This window comes from Labrus mixtus, chromosome 10, assembly GCF_963584025.1.
Source record: "Labrus mixtus chromosome 10, fLabMix1.1, whole genome shotgun sequence".
Taxonomy (NCBI): Eukaryota; Metazoa; Chordata; class Actinopteri; order Labriformes; family Labridae; genus Labrus; species Labrus mixtus.
In genome coordinates this window covers 26,422,546-26,445,437 of record NC_083621.1, presented here as the reverse complement: position 1 = coordinate 26,445,437, position 22,892 = coordinate 26,422,546, and the positions used below count along the sequence as shown (strand labels likewise).

Sequence of the window (22,892 nt, the reverse complement as noted above, 5' to 3'; positions counted from 1 at the left end):
TGCTAATTTTTTCATCATTATGCACATAATGAAGATATATATAAAACGTTGGCATGTTAGCATTGTCAGTTATAGCATGTTTGCATGCTGGTGTTAGCATGAAATACAATCCCATAGATCTGCTAGAATGGCCATACATGCCTGGTCTTTCTAATGTAAGTCTTTCTGTTAAGCTAATGCTACTTTTTCCCACAGTAACTAAAGGACCTGAGTCATTTTTGTCAACACTGCTACAGATATAAACATCTCCACGTGTTACTCCTTTACCAGGGACACATTGATCAACATGTGCTCGTGTTGGCCAAAAGGCTGACTCTCATCTGTTTGCCCTCGGCTGGATTACAAATGAGTCAATACTTTGAGACTTTACAGACATTCACAATTAAGATGCCTGTTACATAAGTATTCAGTGGAGCTACTTTCACTTGTTTACCCCGGCTGTTAACCATTCTTTGACCTTTGTAAACTCACTTTATCATATCTCCAGATAATCAATTGGGTTGTCTTGTTAATGCCGATGCATGCTTCACTTACAATGGCATTCAGAACATGTTTGTTTTAATTCTACTACCAAATACAAAATAATCCCCATTTTTTGGGGTGTTAGTATCACAAAATATGAAAGCTGAGTGATGAACAGTTTGACAATGTGTGGGAGTTTTTGTCCCTGTGTGTTTGTTTGATGATCTAAACACAGGGATTTAGTCACAGGCAGCGTCTGCACAGGCCGCAGATAAGAGGAGCGATGGAGCAGAGAGCATCAAAGCTCAACTTACATCACCACCCTAACTGGACATCAATCTCCAAGCCAATTATTTTCTGGATTGAAAGCATGATTATTCCTATTTTCCCATCTTCTGTAGTTTGGCTTATTTTCCTTTTTCTTCCCCGTGTGCTCATTATCATATTACACACAATTGGACGCCTGGATGTTTCTGCAGCTGTAAAGATAAACAGCAGTCTGTTAACAACAAAGATATTAAAGTAAATAAATGTGTGCTTTATGTGAAGAATGTTTCCATTGGAAATAATGAAATGAACTTTACTTGCATGAGAAAAAGGGTATGGCATACATCATGTGCACATACTGTGTACACTCACAAATTAAGAGGAAGATGTGCACGAGGAAACATATAGGCACACTGTGTTCACAAGCCCCATAACTTGCTTACATAATTGTAATGTTTATCATTTTTACTGATAAATGTGCTATGTGTTTATTTGGTGATGGGGTCTTTCCTTGCTGTTCCGGACCCTGGGAAGATAATGACCACAAACCATGACCGTCGCAAAGTCCTCTGTGGAAAATAAGGCTCCTGGGGGTGAAAGGTGAAAGGTCAGGGCTCTGAGCCCCGCTTCCTCTCTGCCGGTCAGAAAAAAACCATATATCTGAGAGGAGCTCTGGACTACATGACAGAGTCCAGTCTTGCATTAGTTCTCAGAATTGAATCATAGCTGCTTGTGTGGGACACTGCTAGGACGGGGGCCCATATGTGTAGGGGACCCCTGAGAGAGGTGACATGAGGCTATACTTAGTGCCACATCTTATAAACCCTCCAATACTGCTTATAGCAACAACATGTCCATGTGAGAAGAAAGGATTGTGCAGATGTCCAGCACTCTCTGTCTCTATTCCATTTTTAACTCAATATGTTCCATGTGGTTTTATTAATGCTGTAGGCGAATCATGATTCAGAGGACGGAGTCGTTTCTTTAGTACTTTGTCTTCAAAACAACAAACGTCTTCCCATAACACCTCGACTCAAACCATCATTACAAACTGTAGCTCTGACCACAGACATTCTTGTCCCCATATGTTTTTTTTTTCATTAAAGATTGAGTTTGGGGCTTTTTTATTCCTTTATTGTAGAGATAGGACAGGGGACAGTTGGAAATCAGAGAGAGAGAGAGAGAGAGAGAGAGAGTACAGGGAATGACATGAAGGAAAGGAGCCCCAGTTTGGAATCAAATGCTTAGAAGACTACAGCTGTACATGGGGCGCACGCACAAACCACTAGACCAGTGGTTCTCAACTGGTCTAGCCACAGGACCCACCACCAGCTCCTTCATGAGAAGTTGCAACACAAATTTTGGATATTTTTCAACCAATCAGATTTGTTCAATGTGAAATAGTGCAGTTTGGACATCTGACGGTACAAAATGTGACAATGAAACAAATCAAAACATGTTGAAAAAGCACTTCAGAGACTTTTTTGAGAATGTTTTTTCCAGGCACATATTAGTTACCCACTTTTGGTTCCCGACCCAACAGTTGAGAAACACTGCAGTAGACCACCTGCATCCCATATGTCTTTTGTTTTCTGTGTACAACAAGAAGAAGGATGAGAAAGTATTGACATCTAACTGATCTGACATCTTCCTGTCCTATCCAGTGAGCATGCCAGCACACAAATACACACAGAGTCCCAAGAGGGACAACTTGTCAGCCTCATGCAGAGTTTATGAGGTCCAGGCGGCTCGGGTTCCCCCGAGGAGCACTAAAGTAGCTATAAAGATGTTAACAGACCGCCTGGTCCCCCCCACCTCCCCATTCACACAGAAATAAGCATAAACATGTGTCACCAAACATGCTCTTATGTATACATGACGCTCCCAGGGTTAGGACACAATGTATGATAAATATTGTTCTATTCATACTCTTCTTTTGTTTCAGAACAAAAAAAAAACTATGACAATGTCACTTGGGATTGGGATCAGATTTACTAGCAGTTTCACAATTTCTCCTTTAGTGAACAAGGAGGAAGTTCATACAATGAAATGAGTCAGTTTCTAAATCGGTCCAGCATTGAGTAAACAGTGATGCATGGAAACATGGATATGAGTACACCGACACTGTAGTGCTTTAAGCTAAATGCTAACATAAAAAAAACATGTTACATTACCCGTGAGGTTTATTTAGCTGTTATGAGAATTAAATAATACTGACACCTCTGAACTCTCTAATCTGTTTTAATAGAGTTTCCTTCTGATGATGGCAGCTATAAAACACAGTCTGAACACCAATCAATAAGATGTGGGGCCAAAATATGTTTCATTATTTATTATTAAAAATACACTTCTTTATTTTATTATCTGTATAATAAAATAAAAAAGATGCTCATTCTAATATTTGTTTTCAGTTAAATCCTGCTTTTATTTATTACTTTATATTATATCATTATAAAAAAGCACAATAAATATAAATACAGGACATCAACAGAGGTATAAATATAATAATAATAATAATATAATCAGTACAGTTCACAGTTTGTCAGTAATTAAAATACAAAGGGACATTTGCACCAGTGTTTCCAGAAACAGGAGGAACACCTTGTGTCTCTTAGTGTGGGCTGAGTGAGCGACAGCATGATGACATTTTCTGAATCAATTAATTGACACAAACATTTAAATACATAAACGTTCTCAACACAGCATGAAATGTGGAGACATCATTAGAATCAAATATCTGACTTGCACTCGTCCATCTGGGTCATTTAAGAAATATTCTAAATGTGTCATTAAATGCCACTTGTAGCTTTTTAGTTTTAGTTTGACTTTAAATGCACCACAAGTGAGCAGTGTACAGCGGAGTACAGAAAGCTCTAAACAGTCTGTGCACAACAGGGACAACAGATGGAAATTAGTTAGTTAGCTAAATCTGGTACAAAGCCTCTCTTCTTTTCTGAGACTAATGTTATTTTTTTGTTGTACACTGTCCCTGATTCAAATAAACTAAACAATAGAAATTTCTGTGCCAGCATATTAGCTTGAGCGTACAGTTTGCAGCACTGATGCTGCACATCATCATCACTCAAGTCACTCCTCATATGTCCCAGATATTTGACTTGATCCACCACACTAAGATTTGATCATTATTGTTCCCTGGCTGCAGGGTTTATTTGTATGAAGTAATGACGTTATTGTCCCCGGCCGGCGAGACAGCGAGTAGTGTCTGAAAAAATCTAAAACAAACTAAATCTACAAAAAACAACAAGTGTTTTTAGTGTGCCAAAGTAAAGTCCAGTACAGAAAAGTCCCTGTGTCGAGAGTAGGCAGTAGGGAGTTGAGAATGAGTGTGTGATTACATACGAACACGACCTTAGTTTAGTGTGTGAGCATGCTGTGTTTCTTAGAAAAAACAAAGTACAGATAAGATGGACTGAAGGGTGTCAACAGTTTAGCAGGTTTGAAGTTTGAAACCAAAGGAAGGAAGACGATGCATGTTGATCCGATCGTGTTCCATGAACCAGTGATTCATCCTGTGGGCGAAATGAATCTGTACCAAAGTTCATGACTGTCCATATAATAAAAGTCAAGAAAGGTCACTCAAACCTCTGTGACAACATCGTGGCTACAGTGGAGGTAAACTCATTATCATCTGAGAGGTGTGAAAGTCTTTACAAAAATATGGACCAGATACTTCAGTAGATAAAACTGTACTGGTTCTTTTCAGGGCCATTTGCCTCGTTCAGTAGTTTCTGAGACATTTCAGTCTTGATTAAGTGAAAGACTTTAACATTTCCTGTTGAGAGCCACACGTTTGGATTTTTACAAACATGTTTTGATATAACATAAAGCATTTATTTCTTCCTGTAGATTCTTAGTGAGCCTGGGCTCGTCCCATTGATCACTGAAGTCTACACCACACATTACTGTAAATGGTAGCACAAGACAGTACAGGTTGTCATAGAAACATGTTTAGCTGGGTCATTATGAAGGTGATGATACTTAGTCAAATAAAATCTTCATGATTTATTTTATAGTTCATCCTTTTAACATCTTCAGTCAGGAGACATAAAAAAAATCATCTTTCTTATGAAAACGTTCTGTAACTTTTTGTTTCAGTCCCTAATTAATAATCATGTTATTTAATGACTAGAAATAATCGCCCTGAGTTCTGGTTACCATTAGCAACATAAAACAGGTTTAATAGTTTCTATGAGATGAAAAGGCTGAATTGAGGTGGGAGTTACTAATGTCAAGCTGATCATTATGTGATTATATTAAGAGCTACACAGTGAAATATCATTAGTCTTTTTTTCTGTTTTTGAAATTCATGCAAAACTGAAATTTAGTTTGAGGTGAAAATGAGTCAGAACGTATTTGCATAGCTTTGGACAGAAGATAAAGACTGGGTTTGTAAAAGGATGCTATGTGCTAATGTGACAGATCACTAAAGTACACACTTTAAAGTCGAGTTTAACAAAACACAACGTGAAATCATGAAAATATAAATTTATTTTTGGTTTTGAACAACTGAGGAACATGTTTGATGAAACACAATGAAGCAGCACCCTGTAATCATCCCCAGCACATGTGCTGTATCATTAACTTAACTATGCAGTGGGCTAAGAAGAATAAATAAAAGCACCATGCATTCATGATCGTAAAGGCTGTAGCACAAAATCCAGTAAATGAGACAAACACAGGAAGAGTTTCACAATCTACCATCTGTGAAAGGCTTGTAGTGGGAGTAGTTTCTTTTCCAAGTTTCTCTCCTTCTACGCAACCCGACTGAGTTCTGTGTAATTGAATTAATTTCATTGCCGGTATGAGGCGAATGCATTTGGAGCTTATGAGTGGAAAGTAGAATAATGTGGGCAGAAGAAATGAAAACGGAAATGTTCATGAAAGACTTCCTGAGCCGGCTCTCTTCCAAAATGGCCTTTTTTATACTGCGCTATGATACAAAGTGTTTTTTATCTGCATGATTGACAACATGGCAGTGTGGGAATGAGACTCGCTCACTGAGGTCGGCTGTGGTCACTCAGCTGCGTGTGCTGTACAGGTCTTCATCATCTGGGCTGGACTGGCCGAAGTCCATCAGAGAAGGGTCAGGCTTGAAACCAGAGCCCCCTGGAGGGCAGCAAGAGAATCACATTAGAGTCACAGGCACAGAAAGACAACACAGTGCAGTTACATTATTTAGCATTGAATCAAACATAATGAAGATGATCAGGGGAGGACACATGAAACACATTGTAAGAGAACAGGCTGACTTTTTAGTTATGTGCATGTGTGTGGTTTCTGGTAGGAGAGACTAGGGCTATTTGTGTGCAAAGATACAGACTTTGATATACTGGTAATGTATCATTTGAAAAATGTAGTGTGATGCAAATTGAGATCACTGCATTATATTTACGTTCCTTTGCTTAGGTTATGGCCAGCTGTCAACAACAGACTCACACTGTGGTTCTAATGCTTTAATCAAGTTTTCCAGCTGCACACGTCCAAATGTTGACTCTGGCAGTATGACATCAAATTCCTCTCATGATTTGTTTGGTGGATATTATTCTTAACTCCTCCACTTCTCTTTCTGTCAAACTGCTGAATATATAGATGTGTTCCTCTGAACAAGATTCATGTGTGTCTGGCAGGAAGCAGCTCAGGGGTAGTCGCAGCAACATGAACACAAGACGTTCAGTTTCTCTCCTCTATTTTCTCCGAGTGTTTCGCTGTTCTTTTCAAAAACAGAAAGGATAAATGATCTGTGTCATACTGATATAACATTAGCACGAGTACTCCTTTTACTACAGTCTCAATGACCCATTAAAAGACTGTCACAGATAAGACAACCAGTGCAATTGTTTCCACTAATGGCTCATTTTTTATATTTCTATGTCAACTAAATACTTATTTATTTAAAAAAAGGAAATGAAAAGGAAGTGTCCATTATGATAGACTAGCTCAATCTTAAGGGCAGAATGTGTAACATTTTACCCACAATAATAGAAATCAATTATATCCTGTGTAAATGTGTCTCTAAGTCATGACTGTCCACAATGAGTGAGAAGTGTGAGTCCAGCTGGCTGTGTAGTTGTCGGAGCTGTGTTTACATCATGATTCCTCGGACAGGACGGCCGGATTCGCTCCTCGTGTATAAAAGCTATTTAAGTCAAGGACTAGTGAATGAAGAAGAACATACTCACTGCTTATTAAGATGTCAAGTAAGCATTTTTAGATCACGGCCCATATGACGCTATGAGCTAACCAAAGTGTGCTAACATTAGCATGCTAACACAACAATGCAGGACACAGGTGATTGCCGCTCGAACATAGGATCATTTAGTCTGCCGCTCACGCTTAATGGAGCTTACTTAAGGTGCGTTCCATTTGTTAACTCTTTCATGTGAACGCAAGTTGAGAGGGGTTGGAGGTGTGTCCCTCGAGGAGAGCGGAGGTGTTACCAAACAGCAGTTTGTTTTGGTTTCATGCTGGTGCTCAAGGGCGACATCTACTGGATTAAAGAGTTGCACATTCTTCCTTTAACAGATAGGGCCTACCAAAGGAGCTCAGCACTTTAGGTACTGAAGATCAAAATGTATCTCAGAGGAAACTTACAATGGCATGATAACATCACAGCTAATCTACTGTTGAATGTTCATAACAAACCAAATGAGATAAACACCAATTCAATTTAGAAGCCTTTCATCTCAGGTGATTCACAGATGAGATGAGAAGTGTGTGTGCAGGTCAAACATACCAAATGTTTGAACCAGCACAGTGGTGGTAGTGCAGAGTGGGTTCACAGTACCTTGGTTGTTTTCTGCTGCAGGCTGCAGAGGCTCGGGTGGTGTAAGTGTTGGTGTCTCTTCTACGGCAGCAGGTCTGGGGTCAGATGATTCAACAACTGGCACTGTGTAGGGGTCAAAACACAGACCAGGGTCAACAGCAGGGACATGGATTGATGTCTATCTTACAAATGTCACTATTAGAAGTAATGTTGTTAGGACAGTTCTCATTGTGTGTTTACAACAATTCCATGTATTTATATGGTCTATTCTAACACAAAGTTACAAGAACTTTAGAGATGACAAACAATGACAAAATGTACATTAGTTATTTTTAGGAGCTTTCAAAGGACTTTTTTTATATTATATATTTCACAGTTTTAGGAAACTTAAAGGGGCTATATGTAACTTTCAAAAATACTGCGTTTGTAGCGATACCGCATGGCCGTTAGGTGAACTGCACCAGTAACCTGTTGCTCGCTCTCCCTCGCATGCTCGTCATATGTGCTCATACGTACACAAACGAGCATCATCATCAGCCGTGAAACACTGGATATTTACCGACATAATGTTTACAGAGGAGGTAAGTGGTCATACACGTGAAAGTCTGTGAAGGAGTCTATGTGTCTCTGGGAGAAGTGTGTGGAAGATGGCCTCTGGCTGTGGAGGTGAAGACCGGGAGTGTGTGATGAGTTTGTACTGTTGATCTCTGTAAGCGGAGTGAGGAGGAAGTTGAGAACGTGCATAAAATGTCACTTCCTGGAGCTTTCGCGGAAAATACGACCCGGGGAAACTTTTTATACAGGCAACACAGATAGACAGTGAACATCTAATTTTTCACATCATTAACCGTTCGCTTATCAATGAGCAATAAAAACGATTTATACATGTAAAAAGTTACATATAGGACCTTTAAGAAGCTCTTCCAGTTCCAACAGTGGTTTTCAAAGTAGGCACATACAGTTTGGTACAGTTTTTGCATTATTTGCATTTTGGCTATTTGAAATTATGTGGCAGAATATTTCTGGTACCTATTGACTTCTCGACTGGAGCAGACTCTACCGCAGCTGGTTCTACTGGAGCAGACTCTACCGCAGCTGGTTCTACTGGAGCAGACTCTACCGCAGCTGGTTCTACTGGAGCAGACTCTACTGCAGCTGGTTCTACTGGAGCAGACTCTACTGCAGCTGGTTCTACTGGAGCAGACTCTACCGCAGCTGGTTCTACTGGAGCAGACTCTACCGCAGCTGGTTCTACTGGAGCAGACTCTACTGCAGCTGGTTCTACTGGAGCAGGCACTACAGGAGCAGACTCTTCTGGAGCAGACTCTACTGGTCTAGACTCAACCGGTGCAGACTCTATTGGCAGACACTCCGCTGGAGAAGCCTCTACAGATTCTACGCTTGGTGTTGGCTCAGCTAGACTGATATCGGGGGATACATCCTCAGTTGCTTCCTTTGTGCCAGAGGGCTCATTTTCAACAGGTGCAGGTAATTCCTCTGAGGCTTTGGTGGTATCTGTCTCTGCTGGCGCTGAATGTGCCACTGGATCTGTACAGAAAGAGGGAATACAGCATATCATCAGTAAGAGCCTTTGTGTGATTGTGTGTGAAACAAAAGAGATTGAGACGCAGAAGGAAGCAGACAGAGATCAATATCTATAACACCTGTAGTGGCCTCTGAAGGGATCTGGTCCGGTGATATCTCTGTGAGTGTGACTGATGACACCTCGTCTTTTACAACAGCTACAATGAGCTCTTCTGAGACAGGAACAGACTCAGCTGATTCCACCTCTATCTCAGGAATTGAAGGGCTCTGGACTGAGCTGGCCTCTGAAGCCTCATGGACTACAGCAGACTCTGGATTTGGCACTGGAGCTGCCTACCAACATATGGGAGAGGAAAAAAAGATACATTAAACAACATTAAAATACTGTCATGGATTTCAACTTTAGTTTGTTTAGTTTGTCAGGGAGCATGTACAAAATATACATTAATCTCAATTAATGAGAGAAGAAGCATTGCAGCAGATTTAGCTGATTAATTACATTCTATCTGCAGTCCCTGGGCAGGTAGACACACTAACGATACAAAGAACAATACACAATTAATCAAAACTAAACAAGATTAGGAGCTAATAAAACAGATAACATCATAGCCACATTCCCTAACGTAAAACCTACTCCCTCCACCCCCACAAAAAGCATTCTACCATATTTACACATACGTAAATGGTCTTCTATGTACAGTAAGAGGTCATGAAGATGTCATTTGATTTATGAAATATAAAAAAAATTCTTGTCAAGGAATAGTAGATGGTAAATTGACTTGAGCTTGTACAGCAATTTTTCTTGTCCTCTGACTCAAAGCACTTTATAGACCCCATGTCACAGCTACACATTCACACACTGAAGGCAGAGGCAGCTATGAAAGAGTCCATCAGAATTAGTTTATCCCATTCATACACATTTAAACGCCGCCGTCGAAGCAGCGGGAGCAACTTTGGGTTAAGTGTCTTGCCCAAGGACACATCGGACATGTGGGATTGAAAACTCCATCTCTTCTATCTCTACTCTGACTGAATAGAAAAACACTAGTTGTTAGCTTATATCAGTATTTAAATGTTTATGTCCTTGCTGTCATTTCCATTTTATTAAGTCTACGCAGCCTAGAAAATGTAGCTTAGACAATGAATTTAACAACTGTTTAAGTTTTTACTTCAAAACCAATACCTACTACCTCCATAAAACACGTAGACACGAGGCACACAAAGAAGGCATCAACACAAACAATGACTATTAAAGGGAAAAGTCTCAAAGACTACTTTGAACCTTTTGGATGATTTGAGTAAGTGTAGAGCGGTAATCACTTGTGGGAAGAGAGTAACCAATATCTGTGTAACACTGCTTAATTTAGTCACAGAACCTCCCTTGCATTACCTTTCATTCAAAACTAACTGCTTACAGTCACACTCCTTAATCTTCTGGTTACAAAAACATGGATAGAATCTGATTCCAAGTCTTTAATTTGAGATATAAAAACATTTAAGTTATTCTGCAACAGATTCCAGGCTCAGGGTGCAGAATATGCCCAAAGCCATTTTCTTATTTCTGTCCGAGTGTTTGGGACAGAGAGCATGAAGAGGTCCTGAGAACGCAAAAGAATATACTTCAGTACTTTTCTGCGATAAAAACACATTGATAGTCTGGGAACAGAGTTGTACCAGTGTATGATCCTCAGGGTCTTCAGAGCAGTACAAACTCACAACGGGGAGTCCAAGCTTTACAGTTTGTAATGAACCTCAAGGAGGCATGGCATGGTTCTACATGTATTTTGTACTTTTTTTTTCCATTTGATGCAAAACTAATCGCCGGGGGAAAAATAATGTTGAAGTTGGTAGGCTGTCTGAACCATATGGAGACACTGAGCAGAGGCGTGCATGCACAAAATATCAAAGAAAAACACAACTTCTTTCTAAAATACAAACCCTGTTTCAACCTCAGATCTTTCACCAGGCACAGCACATGTGGTTGGTATAATGTAAGGTATGACTGCTAACCTGTGGTTGAGAGGCAGCATCTTCTATAACGACGGGCTCCTGAGGCTTCGAGGTGAGCAGTGAAGACACCGCAGCGCTGCTCCACTGCCCCGCAGCGTACACCTTCTTACCTGTCACCTTGGGAATAAAAGATTTTATGATTGTAAAAATATGTTTTTGTAACTGGTTTTCAAGAGGTCGGCATTCAAAAACGTCATCTGTTACCTTCAGCACAGCCACAGCATGAGCCGGGTAGCACACTGAAACTCCTGCAGTCATCAGGCCCGTCGGAACAGCTACCCTCTTAAAACGAGAGCCTGAAATAAAGTTTATAATGAAGAAAGGCATTCAGTTTAGGTTGGCATCAATTATACCCTGGGGTACAGATTCTTCTGGGACTGCTGGATCTGGAAAGGTCACATACACATGGCCTATCATAGCTTATTAGAACTAACACAAGCTGTTTGTTGGCATATGCAAGTTAAAACAATGTATATGATGGTGATACGATGAAAGATGATGATATAACAGGCCTCTCTATGATCATTTGTAGTGATTCACTTCCTCTGTTACATTGTTAAAACTAATTCACATGTAATAGATGACAAACTGATGTTTCCCAGTCAGCCTTAGTGTTTACGATGTATTGACAGGACAGCACTTTACCTTTCCGTGCCAAGAACATGCCGAGCAGACCAGCCATGGTGATGGTGCCAAATCTTGGAAGGAATCCCGGGGGAGGGTCTTTTAAGTAATAAAACAAATCTGGGAATCACAGAACATGGGAAACACAGTCAGCATGACGGAGAGTATTCCCTGTAATGTTCTCGACTCTGACCTGATGTCTGACATTGTTAGATTATTTGAAACACTAGCAGTACTGATGGTAAGAGTTGTGACATTAATGCTTTATTATTATGGGTAGCTGTATTGTTAATGGTTGGTAAAATATAGTAGCATTTTTTAAGGTGCAGTAATGCAAATTTCCCATTTTGTAAAGTAAGGGCTGTTCATATTTTTACCATGATAACTTACAGACTGGCAGGAATATATACATCATTCATTTAAAGAGGCTAAACACAGCCGTCACAGATACACTCTGGGGAATGTTTGTTTTTAGTGTGTCAGTATAAATACATGAATTTAAGGCACCAAATGTACAAACAACTCTGCAGAGGTAACAAGTCTACTACAGTCTTCAGTCTCAATTCTCTGTAGCTGAATGGAAGACAGGTAATTAAAGTTTGGACTTTAAGGGAGAAAACTTTAGTTATATGTGATGCCTTCAAGTACCTACTGGTGACTCACCTTCTCCTGTATGGTATAGATTAACACTTCCTGTTTTCACAGATACACACGCCCCCTGTCAGGAGCACAAAACAAAGTACAAAATAAACCAGTAAATATATATATATATCTACAGCCATTAAGAACCCAACTATTACAAAAATACTTTCATGGAAACATCTCAGTCAGTGTGGAGTTTTTTCCCTTCATCTGTCACTTTATCAAACTGTCAAATCTCTTTGCAGCAAACCTAACACCTGCAGCGTTGACTGCATGAACGCTACTTCCTGTCTGACTCCTGAACTATGCTATTTGCAAATATCGTACCTGCACAGAGCACTTGCAGCACGTGGGATTGTGCTCTGTAACCGCAAGAGGAACAAAAATCAGGGTTGGAAAACTAACACTGCAGGTGCATGATCAAACCTCAACAATGTACTGTAGCTGTTGTTCTATTTATACACCACTTACTAACAACTATCAAAAGAGTTCATGTGGATTTTGGCTTTCAGTTTTAGGGTGTGAAAGAATGAGTTATATGTGAGGGGGTAGTGTCTGTGAACTGTATTATCTATCAACATGTATACACACAGCAGAGTTTTGATACCTGAACAGTCTGGACAAATGGCCGTATGCTCTCTCTCGCTGTAGTCAACCCTCTCTGAATTAAGCCCGGCCTCTCTGGAACAAACTGAGCCGGGGCAGACTGTGGCAGGGGGGTGTAGATGTTCAACTGTTGATAGAGGCAGGGTTTAACATGTGGTTAGGACATGAGACACTTCAGTGAATGGCAAATACTTCTTTAATTTATTAGATACTGAAGTTTTTTTTAATTTTTAACAGCCATACCTTTTCTCTGGTTATGAGCCCATCTCTGTGAGCTTCACTTACAGTATACACCCGGATGGAGGCTATACCCAGCACCGTCGGGACGGCCACTAACACCAACTAGAATACAATAAAAATATACACTACTGTAAGCACATAGACACAAATTATGTTGTCCAGTCACAGTGGTAGAATTCCTATAGTCATACATTCAAATCAGAAATGGACTTGTGCTATAGTAAGAAGTTATTATAGCAATTACTGTTAAAGTTGTCATTATGTTAAAGAGGACATATTATCCCCCTTCTCCACCAGTCCCCTGTGGTCTAAATGAAACATCTGTGCTGTGCTTTGGTCAAAATATAACATGAATCAAGCACCAGAGGAGGTTTGTGACCCTGTATAAACCAGCTCTCTCAGAACGCTCTGTTTTGGTGTGTGTGTCTCTTTAAATGTAATGAGCCCCTCCTGAGTTTTCCTGGTAGACATCATTCCTCTGTAGCGAGAATAAAAATGGCGGACCTGCGCAAAAGTTTTCCTCTAGGCTGGCGGTGGAGTCTATGGATGGAGATCTCAGGGGAGGGGATTTTTATTACTAGAATCCCTCTGTGACATCACAAGGAGAGCAAATTTGAAACAGAGCATTTTGTAAGACTTCTGCAGACCACAAACAAAGGACTGGATGGGTTTATTTCACATTTTGTGGGTCAGTAGACACTCAGGTTACCAGAATATATGTTCAAAAACACTGTCAAGGTGGATTTTTCACAATTTTGCCCCTTTAAATTGACACTGTTATAGTATTACAATATGCATGGACAAATCGAGCATTTGCATGCAACAGTTCAACAATTTGATGGTGCACAAGGTTTAAATGGAGACCATTTAAATAGACTGTATAATGCTAGATGCTAATATATCTTTAATGTCTACCATATGTTTTTCAAGAAAAACAAAACAGCCTACAGGGAGCTGTAACAATCAAATATATACTGTCCTGTATACTTGTCCTTATATACCTCAGTTTCGCTTAGAAGCACATGATGATATTCTCATACACTTCCCACCACAGGTATGCATATTTAGTCATCGTACGTAAAGGCTCAACAGCTAACCTGACGCAAACAGTAAAAGTGAGAGTACTTCTTTGAAGGCTGTCATCTAAGATAGCAAAACGCTGACTTGTTAGCATGCACTCATTCAGCGGGGCTAGTACAGTAGACACACTAGTTAGCACGGCTTCTCTCCTGCACCCTGGTGTTAAATATAATCAGCTCAGATTAACATTTACGGCTCCGGAGTGTTTGACGTTAACCCTACACCCGAGAACTAACTGAGAACAAACATTTCAAACACACGAAAACTTTGACGGAGAGGAAATGTCAAGCATTCACCTTGGCCGCCATGACAGTGCTCCTGCTCCTGCTCCTCCTCCTTCTTCTTTGGGCTGCGAGGCGACCCCTTGGAGTGGTCCAAAGCACGGTACCCTACTGCCACCTGGTGGGCAGAAGACGCACCTGCAACAGCTTGGTGTTTATCTGGTGTAAGCCGGTGATCTCACTCACAAAGCATGATCCCACAGTGTTCTCAGTCAAGCTCACTTTATTTATTTTAACTGGTGATTAGAACATCTGATTGAATTCAATTGAAATTGAATATTTACATTCATTTTCTTTAATCGTATTTTAAAACAAATTCTGAGTGTTTAAAGTGCCGCTGGGAATTCTCTGTGTGCAATTGCTTATCATGGACAAGAGAATGCAAGGTGGGCAATTACCCCGGGGAGCCAAGACCACATGGGTCTCCTCAAGCTCTTGGTTGTCACTAAATGGAGCTTATAGAAATGTTCACATCCTTTCAAAATATAAGTTTTGTTTCATCATAGTTGATTGCACTTTAATTGTTTTTATGATCACTTAGAGGCACGGTAGATTCAACAGGGTTAAGACACATTGCAGAGCTTGAGGTGGAGGTCATGCAGTCTAATCTTAATTATGAAATAAAAAAATAAAAAAACAGCAGAACATCATAGAACAAATATGATTTTCATTGCTCATACAGGCCTAATAAATGTATACTCTGTACACAAAGGCATGCAGGTATTGAAATCTGGAAGCTCTATAATGCACAAGTGTGAATATGAGTGTGATTGGTGTCAGCCCTGTGATAGACTGTTGATCTGCAGGGAAGCGCACAGTGCCTATTCTCTTTCCTTTGACCCAGCACAGGATTGAGTACAGTATAATGAGTGGATGCAATGGGTGGATGAAGAACAGTGCATGCAGGGCAGGCTGCTTAACTTCTACTTGCTCTTGAAGAGCGCAGCTACGGGTACAGTTTGCTCAAGACATTTAAGATATGCATATCAGCTATTGCATAAATAGAACATATTGTATCTCCTTCTGGTTTATGAAAGGATCCCTACACTTCATTTGAAACTTAATCCTGGAAAAATATGCACAGAGAACAAAGTAATGCTGACGCAAAATAAATCCAAGAAAAGTTACAGACAAAGCGAACATAGCTCGTAGTGCAGAGGATTCAGTTTATTGAAGTCAAAGTTTAACAACTTAAGTTTACAATCTGTATTTTTTGTAATATATATTCATATATATGAAACCAAAAAAGGCTACTTTAGGAAGAATAAATGTCATTTTCTGTCTTTTTTAATATCATCTTTAGTCAGTTTAATGTACAGAATAACAGTAAGCTAATATTATCCTTGAAAAAGAGCAATATGTTCCTTTTTTAATGTCGCAGTGCAACTTACATCTTACACACCTGTGCAATGTACCATGAGGTGTACACCCCTGAAAGAACACACAGTGGAATCTCCCCTTTCGGCCTGTTTCTGCAGGTCTACACACACAAAGATCTGGGAGGGATAACACAGTCTGTGCCTACAAATTGTAACTCGCACTCCTTAATCTACAGTATGTTGCCTGCTCAGCAGAGCAGCGGTTGAAAAAAAAAGAATCCAACGTTACAGATGAGAAACGTAGAGAGGACTGCAGACTAGCACTGTATTTGAACTCTTCTACAGCTGTGTGTGTGTAGGATCGCCCGTATAGTCAGTCCATCGTTGCCAAAGAGAGGGTTGGGAGGCACAGGGAAAGTGCTTGCATCATTTAGTTTCTTTGTGGTACTCTTGAATTAAGCATTCAAAAAGCATGAGCTATATCTGTGGGCTGTGTTTGATATTTCACAACAATGTGTGACATGATGAAAAAACCTGAACCTACACTGAGAGAACTACAGAAAAGAACGATGAAGAATAAGTACAGATAGTGCTGAATGCAGCAGGTGCTACGCATGTCTGTTAATGTCTTGGACACTGGGGGGCAGCGTTGAGTCCTTGGCCTGATATTGCAGATGAAATGATTCATCTGAGTTTCACAGACATTACAGACCATTTAGTGTCGAGGTCTTTGACCGCCCAGTGTCAACCATATGCTTGGAGGGAATATCAAAACAGCTTTCATTTCAAAAGTACCTGCACTGTTTTCTCTCAGGTAAGATTCCTGAAGCCTTTGGACTCGTGTCAGTCTGCCTCTGTAAACCAAAACATCAAATTGAAACCTCCTGGTAGCATGCAGGAGGATCTGCATTTGATCAAGTAACTAAGGAGCAAAAATACCACCTCAGTTATTGTACAGTGTGTGTCTTCAAACACTATCTAAGAAATTAAAAAAAAGGATGGACATATATAAATCAAAATATTTCTCAACAGTAGTTTTGCATGTATCATGCGCTACAAGTCTAATCTTGCAATCATGAGAGGAAGAAAAGAAAAGAACACAAATGATCCACAATATTTTACCCTGTCCAATCAAATCAGTCCCAGGCCTTTTCTCATGCAACACATCACCAGGAGAAGGATCAGCTGTGATATAGCCACTAGAAATAGTCAAACTGTCAATCAACTGTCGAAGATGGTGGTTGTCGTTTGTTTGTCTCCTAGTTGTTCAACTGCTAAACACCCTGCGTCTACAGAGTGAAGAGGGGGACACTGCAAAACCTTGGCATAGAATACATCATACTTTACATTATATCTATGACACAAAACGTAAATAGATTTATATATTCTTCTATGTTTAAATATATTTGTAGACTGTACACAAATCTTTAGAAAATGAGACGGCAAATGCTTTTACCTGATATTTTGAACAGCAATGGTAAAGAGGCCGATGAGACATAGACCCTGTGATGCAGCCAATGGGATATAGAGATATAGAAAGTGCATTCTTTGTAGTGAGTGATTCATTGAAAAAGAACTCTCTAGCTCTTGCATTCACTGTTAAAAGATAAAAACAAAGCAAAGATAAACGCACACAAAAAAAAAGGTTTGCACCCACGCAAATACATACTCTCTGTCTTCCCTCCGCTACCTCTAGAAGCATATCACAGTGGTAGTGGAACGCAAACATTTACATCAGTACACACAGCAGTATACACATATACACAAGTCTTTGAGGATTAGAGAGAGAGAGAAAGTAAACAAAGGAGGAGATGAAGAGAATAGAAGGTGGAGATGAACAGTGAGAGGGGAAAAGAAAGGAAGAGAGGCAGAGATAATGCAAATGAATCATGCTATCAGAGGAGCCTCCCTTTGCAGATACAATTGGTTTTTTTTTTAACAGTTCACAGTTTGTAATGGTGTGCATCTAGCCAGCACAGTGGTTCCTTCAATAACACTTGATTTCATTGGTTCCCCGGGGGAACAGCAAAAAACAGATAAACCAGTATCGCTGGCTACCTTTCACAGTCTTACACTTTAAAGTCACCGCCCTAACGTTCCCCCACACTGTCCCGTCAGATCAGCCTGGAAAAAACATGTGAGGTCCCATTAAATACATGAGATATGCAGTAAGAGAGAGAGAAGAAAAAAAAAGATACAGAGAGAGAAAGGGGGAGAACTGTTGGCTCTGGGTGCAAAGTTCATCAGTACAAAAGTAGTACAGTGCTGTGGTGAAAAGGATTCTCCTCTGTATTGCTGCTACATAGCTCCCCCTGCCCCCTGAAATCAACAGGGCAAAACAAAGGAGTAAGAAATGAACAAACATGTTAAAAAGTCTCCTTTTTCCATTTTGCTTGACAAGCATGTTGAGTTTATGCTGAGTTCCATAGACAAAGGAAGATTAATGCTTTCTGTTCAGGCATGCAATAGGCACCCTGTGGGGTCCTCAGGATTATCAAAAGTTCATACACGCAGGTCTCAGACTGTTCCCTCTATGATATTTACACATCTTACAACGTGTGTTAGTGTGTGTGTGTGTGTGTGTGTGTGTGTGTGTGTGTGTGAGGTCGTGCTCAGAGTCGTGATGCTGCAGGAGGATTCTGCAAATGTAAAGCTCCATGTTTGTGTGTGTGTGTGTGTGTGTGTGTGTGTGTGTGTGTGTGTGTGTGTGTGTGTGTGTGTGTGTGTGTGTGTGTGTGAGTGATTGTGTGTATCAGTTCAGTTTTTGCTTCTGCTCTCGTCCTCACACATGTGTCTCAATGAAGGAGTGTGTGTGAGTCATGAGAGGTGCAGCCAGCGGGGAGAGGTCGTCCTGCCCGTTGGTGCCGGGGCTGTGCTGGCAGATGTCTGAGTAGAGCTCGCCGTGCCACTGCTTCCACTCTCTGAAGGTCTGGGAGCACAGGCCAGGATCCTCCAGAAGGGCACAGATCACTGCCAGCTCTGATTCTTTGGCCTGGGGAAAAAAAAGAGACACCAGGAAGTTACTAAGTTTAATCCTCACATCTCCAATTTTTTTAAAAATCCCTGAATCCTCTGTTTGTGCTACCTTCAAGGTGCTGCGGAGGGCCCGGACCCGATGCAGTCTGTCGTTGAGAAGAGGGTCTCTGGCTCTCTGGGTGAAAACTCTCCGGAGGTCCTGCCTGCTACAGGGTTTTGGGTCTCCCAGGGCTGTCACGTTGGCCTGCTCCAGGGCCCGGTAAAGCTGCTCTAGCCCATCCAAGGGCTCCGGCTCGCGGCCCTCTGACACCCGCCGCTCCCTTCCCTCTGACACCCTCCTTTCTCTGCCCTCCACTCTCAACTCCCGTAGGTCTGAAACTCCAAGGGGAGGACCAGTAAGAGTCAAATTTACTGTTAGAAAGACACAACAAGGACAGTTTGAAATTACAGCCGTGGGTTTAGCATGAAGCAGAAAACATGTTTAGATAAATTGATCAGTTGATGGAAATCATTTGTTTGGGCCCTGAGCAAAAAGGGCAAAAATGTAAACATTACAGCCTTTAAAATGAAAATACTTGCTTTTTTTATAAAACATTTTCTGTGTTAGTAATCTAACTTTTTTGGGGCTTTTTTCTTTTTACTGCTGGTGAATCATAAAGGTCACCTATAGTCGGACCCACTCCTCACTGTTACGAAGCTAATCAGAAGACGTTAACTGGTGAATGATGATGATTGCTGCTGATTGGCTGCTGGAGTAAACATTGTTTTCCCTTTACAAACTGCACTTTAGACCTGATATGGAAAAAAAGTAGTGAAGTAATTTCCCTTTCCTTTACAAATCACCATGTAAAGCTGTGTTATGTCATCAAATTAGCGAATAAGACCATGTTCTTTTTTAACCTCTTTTTCACCCGAGGTAGCCAATAATATATTCTCTTTTGCCAAGAATGTGAATAACTCTCCTAAATAAAATCCTTACCCTCTAAACTATGTCTTGTGCTGGCTACTCTAAGATCCATAAAAGCAGCAGACACTTGAAAGACATCATTAATTTAAAGTCACGTTTACAAACAGTTTTCATAAATAATTAGCCATGAAGTATCAAGGATGACACATTAGGGTTTAGATTTGATCATAATCAACATATAAAAAGTTATCCAGTCTTTAATAAATATATTTAGATGTTTAATGTTAACGACTTCAAACACTAATATGTGTAGATAATGTAATGGAATACTGTTATGTTTAATACTTGTTTTCTGCAATATCAGCACTTAAACTCTACCATTTAGTCATCCAGTCATCCAGCACACATAGGATTGTTCAGATAGACTTTTAAGTTTCATGCATGTAAAAAAATTGGAGCGAACAATGTGTTTCACATTGTGGCTTCCTCAGGTTTGCTCTCTGTCCTTATTATTTTTATAGGTTTATATTTTACTAAGAACATTTCAGTACTTCTGGAACACTTCTTTGACTTGAAATTGACTAAACTGACTTTATTCTCTGAGCCTGCTCCTTCAATATCCTGTCTTATTTTGCCCAGTACAACATTTTACTTTTTAACATTACAGTAAAGATATTCAGCTGTACATTTTAATTCCAAGATAACAAATTGTTCAATTCAATATACCAAAATGTGAAGACAACAATTCAGACTTGCTTTCCACCTCTAATGCTATTCCTCTGAAGACCACATAGACTTTCTGTGTGTATGCCTCAGTAGGTGTTTTCTGCATTTGAGTGTACAACAGATCTTGTGTTATTTTCTTACCCTCCTCGCCCTGAAGCATCTCAACAGCCTGTTCTCTCTCGGCCTCCTCGTCCTCACTCCTCTCCTCCATATGAGCTGAGGTGTGTAGCAGCTTTCCTGGCATCGGGTCCCTGTTCCTGGGCAGACTCTGGCTGCGCTGCTTGTGGGAGCGTCGGTGTGTGTGACTGTGTGTGTGTGGACCTCGCTCCAGAGGGAAGGGCCCGTCTCGTTCCCGGTCCCTCTCTGCGGCGTGGTGTCTCCGTACGGGCAGCGTGGCCTGCCTGCGTCTCTCCGGGGACATGCCCTGTCTGCCCAAGCCTCCGTACAGCCCCATGTCTCCTGCCATGCTCCCCATTAGGCCTCCGTATTCACTCTCCCCCGGTGCTGTCTGCAGGAAGTGTAGCCCTGCGCTGGTCAAAGGGGTCTCTATGAGGTCCTGCCAGGAGCGCCGCTCACGATGGGTGGAGCGGCAGCCCGATGAGTGGGTGCTGGTGCTGCCCGTGCCCGTACCCATGCCCATGCTGTCTCCACGCTGGTCCTCAGCCGAGGAGTGAGAGTGCGTGGACTCACTGGAGAAATGTCGGCCATGCTTGGGCTCCGGGAAGGGGCTGGAGGAGTTGACCTGGAAAGGGAGAGGGGAGGTGGAAGAGACCATCTGTGGAGGGATGGGGGAAGTGGAGGCACTCAATGATGGAGGACGTGGGGATGGAGTGGAGCGCATGAGGCTCATGGAGCTGACTGAGCGGGGCAACTGGTCATAACTGTGAAGGAAGTTAGTCTGAAGGAGAAAGGGTTTGTGAGGTGTGCCGGGGATGGTTAGTATGAAGAGTAGTGACAAGGAGGATAAGTGGAATATCACAGAAAAGTGAAATGTGATCACAGATACAAGGCCGGCGAAACAAGGAGAAAGAGGAGGGGTGCGAGGAAGGAGAGACAGAAGGAGAAGAAAAGGAAGACAGAAAAGCAGAAAAGCAGAAAAAGAGCAAAGAGATGAGAGCAAAAAAGCAATGAGATGGCAAATGATAAACTCCAAGAATGGCTGACATGACTGTTGTGTTGCTCAGCTGGGACAGAATGATTCCCATTCCTCAGGACTGAATGAAAAAAGTATATTTCTGTGTTGCGTTATAGTCTACAGATTTGATTTGTGATGGCAACTGTCGCCACCTAGAGGTCCGATTGTAAACAAGTTCTGGCAGCAGAACACAGAGAAGTGATGGTGTTGACTGCTTAGCAAACCAGATTCTCTCACACTCTGATGTTTTATTTATGCCAGTAGCTCTGGTCTCTGCAGCTCTGAAAACTAAGGGGCTTTCAGGGATAAAATATTCCATCAGAATGAAACACTGCAATAGAAATCGTAAGCGTGTATGGGTGTGTATGTGTTATCTTGCTTACCGATGGTGTGCGGTGATAAGTATCACAGAGGGAGGAGGGTCCCTCCTGTTTGAGTGTCATCGAACCATCGACTTCGTCTTGATCGCTCTCACTCCAGTAATCTGATTTTGAGAGTAAACACACACACACACACACACACACACACACACACACACACACACACACACACACACACACACACACACACACACACACACACACACACACACACACACACACACACAACATGTTAGAAGTTTATCAGCAAAACGGCAAAGTTGGTTTTCTTTAGTCAAGTGAGTCCACCTCACCTTCATCTGGGCGTGGCACTTTGTCATCTGGTGTGTAGCCAATGGCAGCAAGACCAAGCCGATTCATCCACCTATAGGAGACAAGCAAAGAGAACAGGAGAAGGAAAGTGAGGAAGACAGTGTCAGAGGAAAGATGAGGAAAAGAGAAGATTGGAAAAGAGGGAATTACCTGTCTTACAGTATAAATTTACTTTTAATTATTTAAGTGGCATCTCTGAACAGTTGATATCTATCTAACGGACTCTACCGCCCTGCCCTGATGAGGAGAGAAAGGGTTGAGTTAATTAGAAAGATGAATGATGAACAAGAGAGAACAATCTTCTCTTCTCTCTCATCAGTGAATTTCATGCCGCTTGTCTTTTCCCATTCCTTAGTCCATCTCCAGAGCAGAATCCTCGTCCTGTGACTCTCTGCAGACACCTAATAATAAGGTTTTACTAAGAATAGAGGCTCAGTCAGTAAGTGAGGAACAGGAAATGCATAACTAGGAATTGTATCCTATTGAAAGTAACTAACATATTATAGGATAACGTTTTATTCTGCAGCTTGAAAAAGTTCAAAAGCATGTATTTCCAACTTCTTATTTAGGTTTTGTTCTTCAAAAAAAAAGACATC

General features: G+C 41.1%; 2 protein-coding genes across 9 annotated transcripts in view; both read right to left on the bottom strand.

Annotated features, from left to right (window-relative positions):
- Nucleotides 1-5,220: 5,220 nt before the first annotated feature.
- apool (apolipoprotein O-like) lies at nt 5,221-14,647 on the bottom strand. The gene is made up of 11 exons (XM_061048925.1): nt 14,557-14,647; nt 13,184-13,282; nt 12,942-13,067; nt 12,356-12,410; nt 11,714-11,812; nt 11,273-11,364; nt 11,069-11,185; nt 9,178-9,391; nt 8,543-9,061; nt 7,535-7,636; nt 5,221-5,856 (listed from the first exon to the last, which is right to left on the bottom strand). Exons 1-11 carry the CDS (start codon nt 14,566-14,568, stop codon nt 5,768-5,770), a joined length of 1,524 nt encoding a protein of 507 aa, XP_060904908.1. The 5' UTR covers nt 14,569-14,647; the 3' UTR covers nt 5,221-5,767.
- A 1,040-nt stretch (nt 14,648-15,687) lies between these two features.
- The window catches only part of si:ch211-26b3.4 (connector enhancer of kinase suppressor of ras 2), a 62,808-nt gene continuing 55,603 nt past the window's right edge, over nt 15,688-22,892 (bottom strand). For 2 of the 8 annotated variants that reach the window (XM_061048916.1, XM_061048919.1), the window contains 5 exons: nt 22,278-22,348; nt 21,988-22,088; nt 20,611-21,367; nt 18,946-19,247; nt 15,688-18,852 (listed from right to left, as the gene is read on the bottom strand). In XM_061048916.1, coding sequence (XP_060904899.1) covers nt 18,643-18,852; nt 18,946-19,247; nt 20,611-21,367; nt 21,988-22,088; nt 22,278-22,348 — 1,441 coding nt within the window. In that variant the 3' untranslated portion in view covers nt 15,688-18,642. The remainder of the gene's footprint in view (nt 18,853-18,945; nt 19,248-20,610; nt 21,368-21,987; nt 22,089-22,277; nt 22,349-22,892) is intronic. The other 6 variants (XM_061048917.1, XM_061048918.1, XM_061048920.1 and 3 more) reach the window with 6 other exon arrangements.

What these genes read in the sequence shown, in the direction of transcription:
- apool (XM_061048925.1), bottom strand. An exon ending in CATGTTCTTGGCACGGAAAG is followed by an intron (nt 11,365 to 11,713) that starts GTAAAGTGCTGT and finishes ACTTTATTTCAG; the next exon opens with GCTCTCGTTTTAAGAGGGTA. An exon ending in TCCAGTCGAGAAGTCAATAG is followed by an intron (nt 7,637 to 8,542) that starts GTACCAGAAATA and finishes ACCCCTACACAG; the next exon opens with TGCCAGTTGTTGAATCATCT.